The sequence below is a fragment of the Calidris pugnax genome, unplaced genomic scaffold, assembly GCF_001431845.1.
Source record: "Calidris pugnax isolate Ruff unplaced genomic scaffold, ASM143184v1 scaffold18, whole genome shotgun sequence".
NCBI lineage: Eukaryota > Metazoa > Chordata > Aves > Charadriiformes > Scolopacidae > Calidris > Calidris pugnax.
Genome location: NW_015090812.1, coordinates 6,348,930 through 6,365,920, shown reverse-complemented (window position 1 = coordinate 6,365,920; position 16,991 = coordinate 6,348,930). Strand labels below are relative to the sequence as shown.

General features: G+C 39.5%; 1 protein-coding gene across 1 annotated transcript in view; it reads right to left on the bottom strand.

The window, feature by feature from the left end:
• Positions 1 to 16,991, bottom strand: part of AGBL4 (ATP/GTP binding protein-like 4) — a 961,744-nt gene that overhangs the window by 444,659 nt on the left and 500,094 nt on the right. The window contains exon 6 of the mRNA XM_014939355.1: positions 5,267 to 5,306. Coding sequence (XP_014794841.1) covers positions 5,267 to 5,306 — 40 coding nt within the window. The remainder of the gene's footprint in view (positions 1 to 5,266; positions 5,307 to 16,991) is intronic.

The following is a 16,991-nucleotide window of genomic DNA, read 5'->3' as shown; positions in this document are numbered from 1 at the left end:
ATTTGGGGTCTATTGCCTTGCTGAGCAATGAGGTACTGTCCCTCAATAGACACACACACAGCCCCGAGTTATTTTACATTATCGTGGACAAATGGGTGAATTAACATCCAGTGTCATAGTGATATGAGAAATAGCTTCACTCCTATCCATCACTGAGCATTAAGAGACTCGATTATTACTGGAAAGATAACTAATTTCTTTTCTCCACCACCTTTCCAAATAAAATAGCATGTGAAGCTTCACTAACAAACATGAACAGTAATTATGTTAGGCTGTTTAAAAACTCAGACGCTATCCCTTGACACAGACTAAAATCAATGTACTATTAATTAATAAGGACTAGCAAAAATAGTACCCAAGTTTTAGCAGCAAACAACTTTCTGTCACATTTTATTACTCTGTATCATTTTTACTAATACCTGTCTTATAGCTTCATGACTTTGAGTTCATATTATTTTCATGCTTCAATTAGAAAGAAATAGATAGCCAGACTATCCAGGAAGGTAATGGAAAAGTCTTGTAGGGGGGCTTAGTGGTGGAATTTATAGTTAAATGAAACTTTCAAATATACTATAAAACTTCTCCTTCCTTTACATAGTTTTACTTGAGGTCTCATAAGCAGTAATATGTAGAAATGCAAAACTTAATCAGCTAAAAAATATAGCAAATCCCACATATCACTTTATGCAATGCCAGGAGAGTAGAAATATATTTTCCTAACCAGAGGAAATTAACTAGGCAACAGTCCTATATCTATAATTTAAAGCAGTAAAATATGTATGGCAGAAACTAAAGCCACCTTAAAAGAATTCAGTGTAGCAGTGTATCACAAATTAATGAAATGGAGACATTTTTAGAGCATGCAGCACTGATGATATTAAAGGGAAGGAGAATATTTCACCACATAGATCAGTCTGATAAATACTTTTAAAATCAAGCTTTTTTCCCTCTTTAAAAGTGTAAAAGCTTCAATATTAGGGAGAAGCACACACAAAGTCATTAACATTTCTGATCAAATCTCCAAATCAAATCTGATGCCACTCCACAGAGATTAGGAACATCTCACTCCATCCCTGCATGTAAACCTCTAATGTGGTCGGAGGAAAATCTGAGTAAATCAGAAGGCAGGAATTATGGAGTCAGCTCTTATTTCACCTAAAACAGAGCCGAAAGAAACTTGAAATACTTTATATTCCATGCTGTAGCCAAGCTGGGCACTATGGAATATTCAACTACCCCAGGTTTTTTAAATGCAATCAATTTACTGCTGCCAACTGTAGTAGGTTTATATACATCTGGGAAACATGCACCTACGGTGCTGATGAATTTCTCCTGACATTGCACTGATTTCAAGAGAATGTTATTTTAAATTGGCAGTAGAGAGACTGGTAGAGAAGGATAAAGCCCTGAGGACGGCTGAATCAAAGAGAATTTCAAAAGAATTTTCCTGATGGTTCTTGGATAATATCACATGTTAGCTATTTTCAAAGCCAATAGTTTCCAACACACTTCCATTTATGGTATCAATAATTAAAAAATACTTCAGTGGGAGATGAGCTTACCTTACTGAGAAAAGAAATTGGAAAGCTGTATTATTATCGTAAACACAGGAGATGCAAAAAGCTTTGTCTCCATGGAAAAGCTATGGAAACAGGGATATCTTATTTGCAACTATTGAGTGGTTACCACAAAATGCGATGAGATTGTATGTGCACGCTCAAAGTGTTACTAGAACATGATCACGTAGAAATTAAGGGCAGATGCTCAGCTCCTTTGTGTAGCAAGGCCAAATTAACCCACCTGAAGATTTGGTCCTAAAACCCAAAGTCAACTACAAGAATTGTTAAGGAAATGTCTTGGATCAAATTCAGAGGTAAAACTAAGTTTAAAGAAAATTTAAATTACCAAAACTTAAACCTCATTATGTCCCACTCCCTGCCAGCTCGTCCCTGCCAGCTACTAATGAATTTTTAACATCTTTCCCCCACCCCACTGCGCACATCAGCTCTGACTCTGGCACCCTGAACCGTACTGCGCGTTACAGTCTAATTGTAACTCACATGTCAAGGGGCAAGAAGAAAGGAGTGTGGCGAGAGCATTGATAAATTTAACTTAACATTCCTCCAGCTACTCAGCAGTAAGGCAGAGCAGTGAACTCCCCTCCACATTTTACATGGGTGTCAGTTACTTCAAAGGAATATATTTGAGCATGAGGGAGTCTGGCTCGCTCCCAGCTTATGCATCATTTGTGTCTGGCTGTTTCTGGAGACCCACAGCAAAGGAAAGACTTCCTCCAGTTTGGGGCACGTCGTGGAGCCTTCCGTAGCTGTTGTCTTAGGGGCACTGGAACAGGTCAGCTCTGTATGTTGCATACAAAATATGTGGCTGGAGCTTCAGCTTTCACCCTCTGCATTTCTTCCTTTTTCTAGTTTTTTTCCGGAGTGCCTTCAGCCCAGATGACAGATTAATGATCTATAGCTGTTTAATTTAACATACAAACGTGCTTTTAAGGCAAGCTCCTGTTTAGGCTTTGCAGAACCATGTGTATGCTGCTCAGTGTTTGGAAGCCACCTGGAGTAAGGCAAAAGGCAGCAGTGGGTCACCTCGCAGGTGGGTAATAAGGTTTCTGTGGTACCACAAACTCTCTTTTGTATGTTTTGGCACTTTTTTCTCAGCACCCCTTAACTGACATTAATGGCATTATTTTCACTTGCAATTAATCTCATTAATTGGCTGATCAATTTTTGGAATTTTTTTTGAGTGGCACATGGAGAAGAGCTGTTGTAATACCTGCAAGGATCACCAAGCGATTCTTGACTAAACATATAGAAACTGGTTCAGGAATGACACACACACACAGAGGAAGATTATATTCGTCATGACAGACGTGCAAATCACAGAGGTCACCTTTGGTTTTGAAGTCCTTTGTCTATTCTTATAATTAAGCAATAAGGCTTTGGTGGCTGATATTGCTTGTGAGACATGGAGGACTTTCATACTATAAATAAGGCTGAGTGACCTCCACCACAAAGTAAGGCTGCCTGCCTGAGGCAAGGTGAAGAACAGGAACAAGTCCCAGAGGATTAACAGCTGCAAATGAATAGCCCACTCCATAATTTGAATCAGTAAATTAAGGGATGACAGTGATTATGGCTGATCTCAGCCATCATACACAATATCATAACTTTGTAAAAGCAGAATGTTGATGTCAGATCTTAGAGCTAGGACTCAAAGAATGAAATATTTAAAAGTTGCAGTCTCCAAAGACAGATAAAAGCCTCAAGACTATGATTTATTTTATTTTATATTATTTTTGTATTTGTAGGGCCCAAACTAGACCCTTTAATCCACAGGTTGACATTTTCCAATCCTACTAGGAGTTAAGTGCCTAACTCTTTCAGCCTCTTTGAAAAATCTCAGCTTTAGGCTCTTAGGTAAGTTTAGCCTGATCCAGCATCAGGCTTCTTTTGAAAATGCCTTTACTGAAAGCAAAACTGTAGGCACTCAAATATATAATCATGGCACAAATATTATTTTTTTTTTCCTATGAGGCAATTGTAGATTTCTGGGTAAATATCAAATGGTAAAACTTGTATTTCAGAAAAAATGCATATTATGGAAAGCTTTTTTCCGTCCATTTAGTGCGGCATGTCTATCTATGCAGTTATTGAGAGCTGGTTTAGTATTTAGCTATTTTGATCCTTCCAACTAATTGCTGTGTTGATTTAGTAGATTACTGTATTAAACTGAGACATCTGAAGCGATAGCTACTTACTGTGATCACATCTATGCATAAACTCAACCTAGTCACTCTCTCATTGTTCCAGTAAATACTGTAGCTAAAATTATGAAGAAAGTACCACAAATTTGTTTTACAAAAAAGTCTCATATTAAGTTATTTTGGTCCCCAACCCGCCTTTTCTCTTATTAAAAAACCGAAATAATTCTGTAGACTTTGGTGCCCTTATCCAAGATCTGAGTATTTATTATTATTAAGACCTTCAGAGAACGTTTTTCTTTTTCCTCAAGAAATAGGGAATGCTGAAGATACGAAAAATGAAAAATGTGCCATGTTTGTCCTTGAAGTTACAGTCAGAATAGTGACAATGGCTGTATCACACTGTATTGTTGCTTTTATCAGCAAATGCCCTAAGCATACATTAACATAATTGCAAACTGTATGAAAAGTGAACATGCAAAAATGTGATGCAATTGCCAATAGCCTCAAACATCTGTCCCAACAAAGTGTTCCTCCTCCTTATTTTAATTCTTATTATTTTAACAAGGTTAGTGAAGGAGAAACCATGTCACAGATGATATCTACATTTAGAGTGTCAGAACAATTATTGATGCAAAATTGTTATCCAAGCAAATGTGTTCCACATTTTGTTCACTTCCCATAACACCTGTTCATTTTGCTAACACCTTATTCCCAGTTAAAGCCAGAACTCATTAGTCCCAGTTAAAGCCAAACTGAAAGCTTAATACGTACATACATCTAAAAAATTGGAAAAGTTAACCAAAAGGAAGCACCATTCAAGCACGGTGTACATCTGAAGCTGGTGGGCAGCAAACTTCTGTAGCAGCTAATAGAAAGAAATTGAGCTAGAAAAATGCTAATAAATTAAAAGCCATCCAGCCTTAAGAGCTGAGATCAAAGAGAAGCACGATTCAAACCACCTGCATTTCAATCACAGTGCTGAGACCTTTGAAATTCACTGTGCCAATGAGCCAACACTTGCCCAGTATAACACGTTTTGGTTTATTTCCTCACTAAGCAAATGACAAAAGCCATTATGAACATTTAGAGCATTTTAATTTTACCCAAATATTTTCTGACCCACTTTGGGGTTCTCCACACCTAAGCCTGGACCTCCTGTCTCTCACCACGCGCGCAGAGGCCTCCCCAAACTGCTCACATTTCCCACCAAGAAAAGTCAAACTTGCATTTCTGTGATACTTGAACACACATTGTGAATTCGAGGGCATCTGCCCTGCAGACATACCGCTAACTGTAACCCCAGGAGGCTTAAAGAAATATCAGCACTCAAATTCATAGAGTAAAGGTCTGAAGAGGCAGCTCTGTGAACGGATAACTGCCCGGGGCTTTGCCAAGCACAATATAGCTGTCACTTGTTATTACGTGAAAGATTTTCTGGGGAACAGTGTTTTTCATTTTGCATGTCAGAGACGGGGGAAAAAACACATTTAGACAACCATCTCTTTAAGAAAAAGAGAAGAGAGCCGTGCGGCAGAACTCACTTACCAGGGCTGGTTATTGTCAGGAGGTCAAGCTGCCGTTTTTGCTGAAAAACAAATTATAAAAGGAATTGTTAAAAGGGGACTAATTTTAGTGGGTCAGCTTAGACCTGCAAAGTAAGTGTTCTGACATTTATGGCAGAATTAATTACAAGTTACATGGCTCACAGTAACTCTTTTGGATGGGATCCACATGTACTTTATGAGGAAGAAAAAAACCCCTTGCTCAGTCCTTTTAGTGTGTTTTTATTTGCACTTATAAAGTGTTACTATTTCTTTTTTGGAACATATACTTGAAATGGATAGCTAGAAGCACAGATGGACCGATATATTTATAAAAGTGATTTCTGATTCCACAGGGAAGAAGACAAGGAACCAAGACAAGAAAGTCTAAGTTCTTTATTCATATCAATCACTGACTCATAGGCTGAATGTGATCAAACACAATTATATTGCCTTGGGGTGAACCTTTCAAAGACATGTAAGAGGATCTAGACAAACTCAAGACTGATAAAAGGAAAGCTTCTTTTCATGCTGAGCACAGTCAGCCCATGGATCTCATTGCCACCAGATATCCCTCACCCAGAAGCTTGCCAGGCTTGATCATCACTGGATATTTGTACAGAGAGCAAAATACAGGGAGTTATTACAGCAAATAATCAAGTTTAAAGAAAAGAGTGGTTTCTGGAAGGCCTGCAAACCTCCACAGGGCAAACCAATCTGTTCTATGAGAAGGTTAGGAAATTTTTTTGCCGTGAACAGGGTGTCCCACGGATGCCTCAGTGATGGTGGGGTGTACCTGAGGTTCCCTTTCCCCTGTAACATGTAGCCAAAGCTGTTGCCTACCCCATGTTCACAGCCTTAGGTGACGTCCCCACCATTGCCTCTCAGTGGCCTGCCACTAAAATTCATCTTCTTCTGGACCATTATCATCCTTTTACACCTCTTTGCGCTGAGACGTTTCCAGCACCAGAAGGGCTTTCCCCATCTCGCAGCCAGACTCTCACTGCCTCTTCTTCAAAGCACTTTCTAACTTATTGTCTTCTCCCTAACTTTGCCCAACGTTACTGTGCCTAGCTGGCACTGAAGATTATACTGTCCAGTTTAATTTCTCTCTCCTAATTTGCTCAATAATGTCTGTGTTACTTTCATTTATTGTCAGCCCTATTGATCTTTTTCTAAGCTAATTCTCATCACTGCATTCACTGTATTCCCTGGGTGATAGCTGAAAGTCCTTGAGGAGGAAACATTGGCTTGGTATCCCCTACAGTGAACGCTCTTCCTTGGAAATTATGACTGATGAAACTCCTTTCCAAAGCCATCATTTCTCTATAAGTGAAGCTTCACTGTATAAAGTGTGTGGACACAGTTGATCATCCACTGAACATACTTGAGCTATGTGCCCAACAGTGAATGCAGCCTGCAGGGATGCTCAGTAGGGTTCAAGCTGAAAAAACACTTTTTCAGAAACCTTCCTGGCCTTCAGTACCTTAACTCTTGAACAACGCAAATCATATTTGTGACAAAATTCATTCCTGTCTGCTTTCATAGGCACTCTTTGTCCTCTTAACTCTGACAAGTCTTTCTGAGTACAGCCTTAGTGGTGTGCTTGATCATCAAATGCTTTATTTGCTTTATTATCCAATGCTAAGGCCAGCCTACGCCAAACCGTTTTCCAGGTGTTAGAATTGTAAAAGGGAGCAGAAGACCCCACTGCTGTGCTCTGTTGCCTCCACAAGAGCTGCTCAGAAATGCTGTTGCTCCTCTGCTGGGGTCTGCTCACCCCACACGCCTTTCCCAGGGAGCAATAAAGCAAAGTAAGCAATGGTGTAAGCAAGGGACCCACCTCCCCAGTAGAAGCCGTACGACAAAACATCTCCTAATGAGCTAAATTTTATATAGATCCTATGCCTTAATCCTGATTCGTATATACAAAGCTATGAAATGCCAGAGCTTAGCACCCACTGGGCCGAAAGCTTTGCTTACATTTCTCAGCACAACTGGAACTCCAAATGCTGTATATCTAATGAACAGCTAGAGCAGAAAATATATATCCAAAGCCCATACACTGTGAAAGCTTCTCTACTGGGAAAAAAGGTGGAATATAAATATCCTGCGTGAAAGAAGGTTGCAAAATGTAGGGACCTGGAATAGAGAGAACGGCATGTAGCCCAATTGGCCCCCAGTCCTGACTTGAGTCCATTAACTAGGGTAAAAATAAACATTAAATAGAAACCTAAATAACTTAACCTGATATTGCAGGAAAACAAAAGCATATAGAATAGGTTAAACAAAATGGGAAATAAAATGAAATTATTACAAGTCAAATGTTCAGTTTGTAACTTGTTTCCTGTTTGGACATTGCCTTCAATCTGGCCTTGGAAAAAACAAATTAACTCCAGATCCAGGAAATCTTTGTGTATGTGTTGAACTTTAAGCACAAGTTATTTCTCTGACTTCAAGTGGAGCAGCACTGATCTTTTGCATCTAACACCTAAGTGCTGCAAGGGATTTGAAATGCCATCAGGTTCTTGGCACTGGCTCCACCCAAACGCTCCGGGCTGGAGCACGGTGGTTACTGCCTGACTGGTGCAGAGAGAGAAAAAATTTCTCTGCTGTGACCTTCAGCAGACCTTGAAGAGGTTTCTCTAATTTAGCTCAGCAAGGGAAATTTGTGGACACTCACCCAAGCCCTGGAGGGGAGGAAACAGCAAAGTGCTTTCCAGCATCGTACATTTAAACATGCAAAACCGCACTAATTATGGATCCAATCACTTTCCAGAAATTCAAGCCTGCTCTCAATCTCAGGGGCTAGCTCTCTGCTGTTTCCAGGGCTCAGCTGGATGCAAGCAGTCTAGTCACTAGATGGATTTTTTTTTAAAAAACATACAGACACGCTTATGAGTAGCTATGAAAGCAGCAGAATTTGAATTTAAAGAGAGAGACATTACAAGTGTCACAAAGATTAATAAAATAATTGCATCAGAAGTATGATGGCTGTGGGGCTTTATATATTCACTTCTCCCTTCAGTGCGGAAAGATGCAAATTGCAGCTGTTGCGCCCCTCCAGCATGATCACCCTCTCCCTGTTTTGACAGATTTCTTGAAAGACTCATCTCACAAGATGTCTGGCTCTTTTTGTTCTGCTTTTAGTAATTTTCCACTTCTCAAACACCTGCCCCTGCAGAGATGGCTGGGACTATCCCAATCTTCAGGCAACATACTGTCACCAAGAATTACTCGCAACCTGAGCACTGAAATGGAATGACCCTCGTCCCTGGTCTGGGGAGAGGTGACAGTTTCCCATATTGCTAAGGCTGGAATTCACCTACATTGACAAAAAGGCATTCCATGAGAAACACTAAAATGATTTCCACAGCATCAGCCATAATTTATAAGAGGCAAACAGAAAGATACCCTGCATCACCACAGTACCTCTATTGCTATAATCCTGGCCTACCCTTAAGGGGCAGCATCCTCATTTTCACTTTGCTGGCTATTTGAAAGCCCAAAGGCAGGAAGAGGCCACTGGTGATTCATACTGGCTTCCCACCTTGTGCAGTTTTCTATCATTGGTGCTACCCAGAGGCACAGTCCCTGCACAGCATCAGGGCTCTGCAGCAAACCTGCAGCAGATCGTGTTCACTGCCATAAAATTAACACGATCTTTAATTAATGCAATAAGCACTGATGAGTAATAAATCATATTAAAATACAAGGAAGGCAAATTTTTAATAAATTAAGCATTGATTCACTCAATAAATATTAATCTACTAAGCATCAAGAATTCATTACGTTTTAGAAAACCAGTCGAAAAATCTCGCTGGTGAGCTGGCCTAAAGTGTGCAGAGTGGTCCCTGTTCACCCATAATATACACTTATTTTTAACTAATTCCTTAATTTATCAAGTTAAACAACTTCCCTGAAAGTGAGTCTGGATTATTATTCCATTGCCGTATGCTATTTTCTCAACATAGATTCTAATTCATCCCTCAGATCATTTCCTAAATTTCTCTTAGTGACTCCCTTTCGGAGTACCTCCTTTCTCTTCCTTGATGTTGGTGGTCTTTAAAATATTTGCTGACTGGTGTCATTTAATTTTCACCTCAATTAACTCAGTGAGAGTTGCAAAACTGGGAAAAAAATATTGTGTGGGGGGTGTAAATTAACTCATTCATTTAAGTTTAGCTTATCTACAAGATGTTCTTTCACACTTTGCTCTCTGCAGAGTTCCTCCAACCTTTTATATAGATGTGGGATGTGCTGCACTTGCTTTGACTCTTATCTACAGATTAGCAAAAGAGAAGGAAAAAAAGCCAGATGCAAAGATGCCCCACGAGACTGATATGGAGCTGTTTCTGTAGCAACCGATGATTTTCTTCTCATGTAAGAATGAGCCTAGTCATATCTAATTCTGAATGTATCTGGGCCTCACTTGCCAGCCAAAGCTGTGTCAAGTATAAAGTCGATATAGTCAGAAAGAGTGATTAAAAAAAAGCAATTATAAAGTCATCTTCCTACTCCTACACTACTCCTCCAACCAGGATCCAAAAGATAGCCTTACCCCTGCCTTCTCTCCCAGCCCATCATCTCCAAGCCCCCAACATCCAGCAGGGATGGTAAGCAGAGATGGAGGTGGCAGCCACCCAGGGATCTCACACAAGGCTGCTGTGCTAGAAGCTCCTTCAGCAGTCCCGTGGCCCCATGTCCCAGGAGACCCCTCTGGCAGGGCTTTCCCTAGACTGCAAGGACATCTATACCTACCTTACTCCGAGTCTTCATATAAAACTCCTAATCACGGAGCTGAGATCAGCTTTAGAAAGCTCTTGTTGGGTTTGTTCCATTTCACTGCCTTCGCTCTGTGGGCAGTATTTCCTGCAGTTCTGAACCCAATGCAGGCTGCCCATCTCACTAACATCTCCTGCCATAGTCCACCCACACGAAGCTGGAATTGACTCCCTGGGACCACAGGAGGACTTTGTCTTCCTAAATGTATTTCACCCAGACCGCTCTCTGCGATTGATTTTTTCCATCTAATTTTAATGTGGTTTGAACAGGTGTCTCTCCTTACCACCCTCAACCTACTATGAAATTCAGAGGGTTTAAAATTGAAATCAAGTGCATTATTTTATTTTTTTTTCTGGAAGTTTTGCCATAAGTTGTTGCTAATTGTGCCTCTTCCTTTTAACTTCTAAATTAGTACTTCTCTTCTATAAACTGACTGTGTTGACATAAGAGTAATTGAAACCACTGCATCATCTCACAAAATAAAGCTAAGTATGTACTGAAGGGTTTGCAGAGGTGAATTTCGCATTTTTATGGCCTTTATTATTGCCACACTCGGTACTGACAATGGTTTTGAAAGCTAACTTCTAACAATTATATCATGAAAGAACCCAGAAGTTCAGAAAAAGAGATCCCAAATGTGCAACCTGGCACGGTGTGCATGACACAGCACAGCTGCCCTGAGGCACCACCATCAGCCTCCTGGGTTTTGCTCTGGGGGGGATTTACAGTAGAGAGGAGGGAGAAGGGAGAAGGTGCAGGGATGAGAGGTTAAAGGCTGTGTCCCATCATTTTGCCTTGCTGCCTGAGGGGTGACAAGCTGCGCACCTCGATGTGTTCTGCTCCACAGACACTTCTGTGACAGAGCGGAAACCTTCTTTTCATTGATTGTTGTTGGACAGCTAAAGAAATATTCAGGGCTAATCAACATCTGGAAAAAAATTCTAATGAAGTCTTAGATAAAGGAAGGTGTTAGAAAAAAAGCAAATATAACTCAGTGAGCGTTTCACATCTGTCTTGTTTCTCAAATGCAAGTTTTGATACTTGTACCCTCCTTCCCTTCAGAGTGCAAGACTCATCTCCAAAGAGAAATTCACCATTTAAATAATGACCCCAATAGGCTACTAATTCAAATCCTGTTTAAATGGATAATTTGATGATTTAAAGCAGCTTTTTTTTTTTTCTTCTTAAATCACATTATACCAAGCAATAATCTTTTCCTTCCATTCTGAAATCACAGGCTTTTGTTCATATAATGAAGCAAGGTCTCACATTTTGTACTTCCTTTATGATTAGCTGCTAAAGTTTCCTGGTATAATGATAAAAGGAACCAGTCAGCTTGTTGACACTTGACTGGGATTTTAGTAAATTGCATCTGCTGTAGCCTACTCTGTGGAATCAATTATTGATAATATAGGTGTGGGAGAACATTTATAAAGTCGTTGGGGATATGTTATCACTCACGCTAAGAGCTGTAATGAGCATTTTAAACCATTTTAACAGTGACCTCTAAAGACATTTGATCATTGCAATATTTGGTAACAATTCTGGTTTAGAAACAAAACCAAGTCAAAATGATGAAAGGTAGCATCAAACCATTAAGGTACTCACTCATCCTTCCAGTTAACGTATTCTTCTACTTAGTATCTCACACCCGTGTATTTCTTTCCCAACACCTAAGTGCCAAGGATATATGGCAAACGTATTCTTCTACTTAGTATCTCACACCTGTGTATTTCTTTCCCAAGTGCCAAGGATATATGGTACTTTCTTATTTCTCAGAAACACTGCCAAACAGGTAGCTAAGATCTCTTCTTTTCCCCACTTCAACTATTTATCTCAAGAACACAACACTCATGCATAATGCATTATTTATTAACAAGCTCCTCCCCCGTTCTTGCAGTCCTATTGTGCTTAAAAACGATTTAGAAAATACATTAATACACTGAAGGTTAAGGAAAGATTGAAAAGCCGTGTGAGGTATCTTTGGCTACACGTACAAGCACTCTGGAATACCTGTGGCAGTAGTAACAGGTCACAGACCCAAAGCCTTGGTGAGTAGATTACTGCCAAAAGCAGTGCCCAAAACAGCACCCATGGGAGGCTGAGCAACCTGAGCAGCTGCACAGCAGAGGCCGTTTGAAACGTGCATGCTCAGTTTCATTGGTCACACAAATTCACAGTCTGCTCCACATATTCTTGAGTGACATCTACTGGTGCTTTATCCATAGGTTGTATTAATTACGTATAATTACTCATAAAGATAGTATCCAGATTCTTACTGAACTACTAGGAACCAAAAAAAAAGCCCATCAGTTCACTATAAATATTTACAATCACAACAAAAAGTCATTAAGACTACCTTATCTCTGGAAGGAAGAAGAGGAACAAACTGCTTTGCAACGAATCAGAGCCAATCAGAGTTATGACGACAGAAAGCCTCTTAAGCTTTCTGCCCTGCATCTGTAAAATAACAAACACCCTTATGCGTCTCAGTGAAGCAACGCAAAGTTAGATTCAGAGCAACTTCAGGGTTAGATGACATGTACTGTCCGTATGCAGTTCCGTCTTGTTAGACGTGCATGTAGGACATGGGGGCACATGGGACATCCTTGAATAGTTAATAGCACAGTCTCTATTTAACCCAAGTCAAAATACGGTAAGAAAATCCAACTTCTTTATTGAACCCAACTGGTAAACTTGACTCAGAGCTCCCAATTTCATAGGCTTCTGTCCTCCTTGTTAATTCAAGCCTGAAATTCTGAGACAAAGGAATGCACAGATGGACAGTGTTCTAGTCACTCTGCAGCCTGTGTGGAGGACATGAAGTATATTCACTAATACTGCCATTTCTGTCCCAGTAAAGACTGGTGAAAAAGAATGGATGATATACTCAAAACCTTGTCTAGGCTATGTTCTACTCTTCCCCAAAAGCTTTGGGTCTGCAAGAAATGAAGAAAGAGAATAAGGCCCGCTTCTCCATGGTCAGATCCCACATCCAGGTTGGAATCAAGCCTCGTTGTTCCACTAACAAAAAGGTGCCTGGGCTTGTGGCATATTTCAAATGAAGCACAGGTACTTATACTGCAGGGGTTTGGGATCTACTCATTTCACAATTTAACTCAGCATTTTAAAGGGTTTGTTTTGGTAACAAACCACCATGCAGGTTTTTCATAGTTTGGTGTATTATTATGTAAATTGCAGAGCTGTGGTTATAATCCTGTGCTTGTGACATCAATTACTTAATGCCTATAGAGATTACTGTAATGCCACAAATAGCGGATTATGTCTTAAAGTACATAGTAAGCAGCAGGAGCTAATAAACTCTTCTCCTTAAATTTTATTTATTTTGAAAAAAAAGAGAAAACAAGGGCAGGAAAAACTATAGAGACCACACACAGCTCCATTAACAACCAAAATCTATACATGATGCAGATTGTTTTCGGCACTGCACAGCCATTTCTTAGCTGTGAATGAACTCCCATTTTACGTTAAGTCTTATGAAGGAAAAGAGCAGCATTAGTGAAAGCAATTATGAACTTTGAGAGTCCCCAATTTGTTGGAGAGGGGGGACAAAACAGTGTTCAATGAATGTTTAATTAGAAACAAAGCATATCTATCTATACCAGTAATGGGATATTGACTAGCTAACCATTGTTTATGGGCTATTTTAGATAACAGAAAAGACAGATTAACCCCCAACATATGCAATTTTAAAACTAAACATGCAGTTGTCGTGATCTCACAGTAAGGGAAGCACAAATCCAGAGGTTTACATCCTTGCTCTGCCCCATCTGGTCCTTGAGATTGAACTTGAGCTGCTTACATCCAGCTACAAGTGTTCTGACCTACAGATCATTCCTCCCACACCTTATTTAGCTGTGTACAACTAACTAAATATTTATTGAAAATGGGACTTAAGTTCAAATGTCTGCATCCAACCTGAGCAGTTTAGCTACCAGCAAGTAGCAGCTGTCCAGCTCTCTTCATGTCAACTAATTTAACAAACTCATCATGCCAGAATAGCCAGCACACTGCTGGCAAGAAGACTGGCTTGGCTTCAAAAAAAAATACTGTTTTGAAAAAAACATAATTCTATGAAAAGAAAAAAACAGCAACCCAACACCTAGAACTCTGAGGGAGTTACTGGGAAGCTTTCTGAAACATGAGAAATTTTCACTAGAAGAGTCCTTCTTCCTAAGAAGTTAAATACCTTCTTATTTGGGAAGCAGCATGTGTTTGCACTTGGTTTTGCTGCTGCTCTGTATTAGAATTCTGCTCAGGGCAGCGCTTAACTGGAAAACAAAGCTCTGAATTACAGCACTGACACGATCCACTTCCTAATACACCTGAGCCCAGTCAAAAGAAACACATCTTTGATAAACTTTTAAGAAACAGGACTCCTGTGGTTTCACACCATAAGGATAGCAATACAAATGGAAGGAAGATAGACATATAAAAGATGCAAGACAAGAGTAAATTCCTTCTGAATATAAAATTTTCCAAAAATGATTGCAATTTCATGCATAAAACTTATGAATTATGAGTTAAAAATGTCCCTGCAATTCAGAAACAGAGTGAAAATAAACATGAGAGAACATAACTTCTGTAGTTGCTGGTTTCTCTGACTCCCTAGAGCCTAAATCCCTCCCACCACAAGAGCTCCCTGCCTTTACTCCTGATTTTGTGGGAATTAACTGGCTGTGTTTATCTTAGGTGTTATTTTCTCTAAGGTGTTGGAGTTTGCCTGAGATGCAGATGAACTGTGTGAGAACACAACACAGCAATTTCCAGATTGTAGTTCCAGTGGTTGAAGGTATTTTGCAAACACTCAAAATATGTTCCCTTTCTGCTCAAAGATGGCAATATTTAAAGGAAACCAAGTGCCTTGTATACAACGGTAATGCATGCCATTTTATTTAGAAGAGACCTTCTATAATAGGTTGCATTTCTGGTATCTCACATTCAAACATATCAGAAACTTAAGCATCCAACAGAGCATATTTCAGGTTTACAAGCAAACCAAAATTTTTGCCTGGAAGCCCAAGCAACTTTCTGTATAACACAAAGCAAAGTAATTGCTGGGAGAACTTTATGACTGCAAAATGGTGTACGTGAGATGTACAGGCTATATCATCTCCAAAATCCTTCTGTAGTAATTTCCATTTGCACCATCACCATTCAAAGCCACCGGTCCCACACCTACAGCTCCACGCAGCCAAGAATTCAAAAGGAAAAGACAGAGCTCATTCTGTTTTGAAAGTTAGTTCTACACTTACCATTACTGTAATTGCATATATGTAGCCACATACATATATTGCATATATATAAGTATACAGTCACAGACACATACAAAGGTTCATGTATGTATATACAGGTGTGTACATATTGAGGTGTGTCAACTGACTTCTGCATCGTACAGAAAGGAGTAAATGTTTATAAAACTCTCTATACACACACCACACTTACAGACAAAGTATCGATATAGGCTATGTATTGTAGATACAGAAGGAAAACCCAGGAAATACTCAAAATTATGTCTATTCAAGGCCAAGCATTTTGTCATCAATAGAAATATGGCAGCACATGCATTTCCTAGTTAAAGTAGCATCTCTTTAAGGGGCCAAAGGAAATCGGTGTGAGGAGAGTCAATGGAACTGATTTCCAATGCACTAGACTGTATGATTCAATTTTTTAATCTTCAGCTCTAAATTCACTGGCCCTCTGCTCCCGTCACATTCACTTTTCCTCTCTCTTTCCCCATTTCCTCCATCCAGCGGAAGTGCTGTAGCCAAGTTTTGTCTGCATTTTCAAACTGTTAATATTATAGGAATGTAAACCAATAAGGTGGGAATATAAACCGGTAAGATAGGAAACATCCAGTTCCAAACACAGCAAATTCCAAGCTCAACAGCTGGACAAAATCAGTATTTTTTTCATTAGCAGTATGGGCTCAATTAACTCCACCTCTCCATGTTCTGTTCTGGCTGTAAAGGCACTGTTACAGCCAAAGACTTTTCTACAATAGGGACAAGCAGGAGGGAAGGGGGAAATAACTGTGTTGTCACATTTAATTTAGGAGCATTACTTTATCTGAAAATCTTTTCCCCCTATACTGTGCAAACTTCCTTGTTTACTGTATATAAATCAAGACAATATGACCAAAATAATAGTGAAAAGTTAAATTAGAATCTAGTATGTATGGACAAATATATAAATTTATATGTCCGACTATTGTGGTCTCATCTAATTTCAAGCTTTTCATCTAATTTCAGTTTGAGTCTGTTTCCTTTCACAATCCATGGCAGTGAGTTAGTTTTTCTATTGCTCAAAAAAATCATTTTTTTTTTTCCAAGCCAGACCACTACTTGTCATATTCACTTAACAAATGATCCAGAGCATCCCAATCTTCATTCTTCTAAAAACGGCATATTTAATTACAGGCAGCCCATGAAAGCACTGTCTGGAGAAGTCAAATGGCAGCAGCAAGCGTGAGCTAGTCCAGAGGTAAAAAGAACAATCTTATCTTCCAAACAAACCCAACGCTTTCTTATTCATTTCTGAAGCAATTTTGTTGTAGTTTTCTATGGCACATGCTAAAATCATTACTAAATCCCTGTATCTGAACATCTTGAGCCACAGAACTTGGAACAAGGTCTGCTCTGACTGCAACCCATATCAATGCACCCACAGACTAACAGGGCATTGCTGGGACTCCTTACAGCCACCCCAGGGTCACTCTGCCTTTGTACACTATCTGATGTAATTAATTTAATTCTGGTTTAATCTATGGGTAGTGTCTCTAGAATTGTTAATAAAAGCAATAAAATGGAGGCTACTGGAACCAAGGCAGCATTTACCTCTATACATGCAAATCTGAACATTATTATCCCACTTTCAAAATTTGACATTTTAGCTCGAACCCTTCACTCAGGTGCTTTAAACCA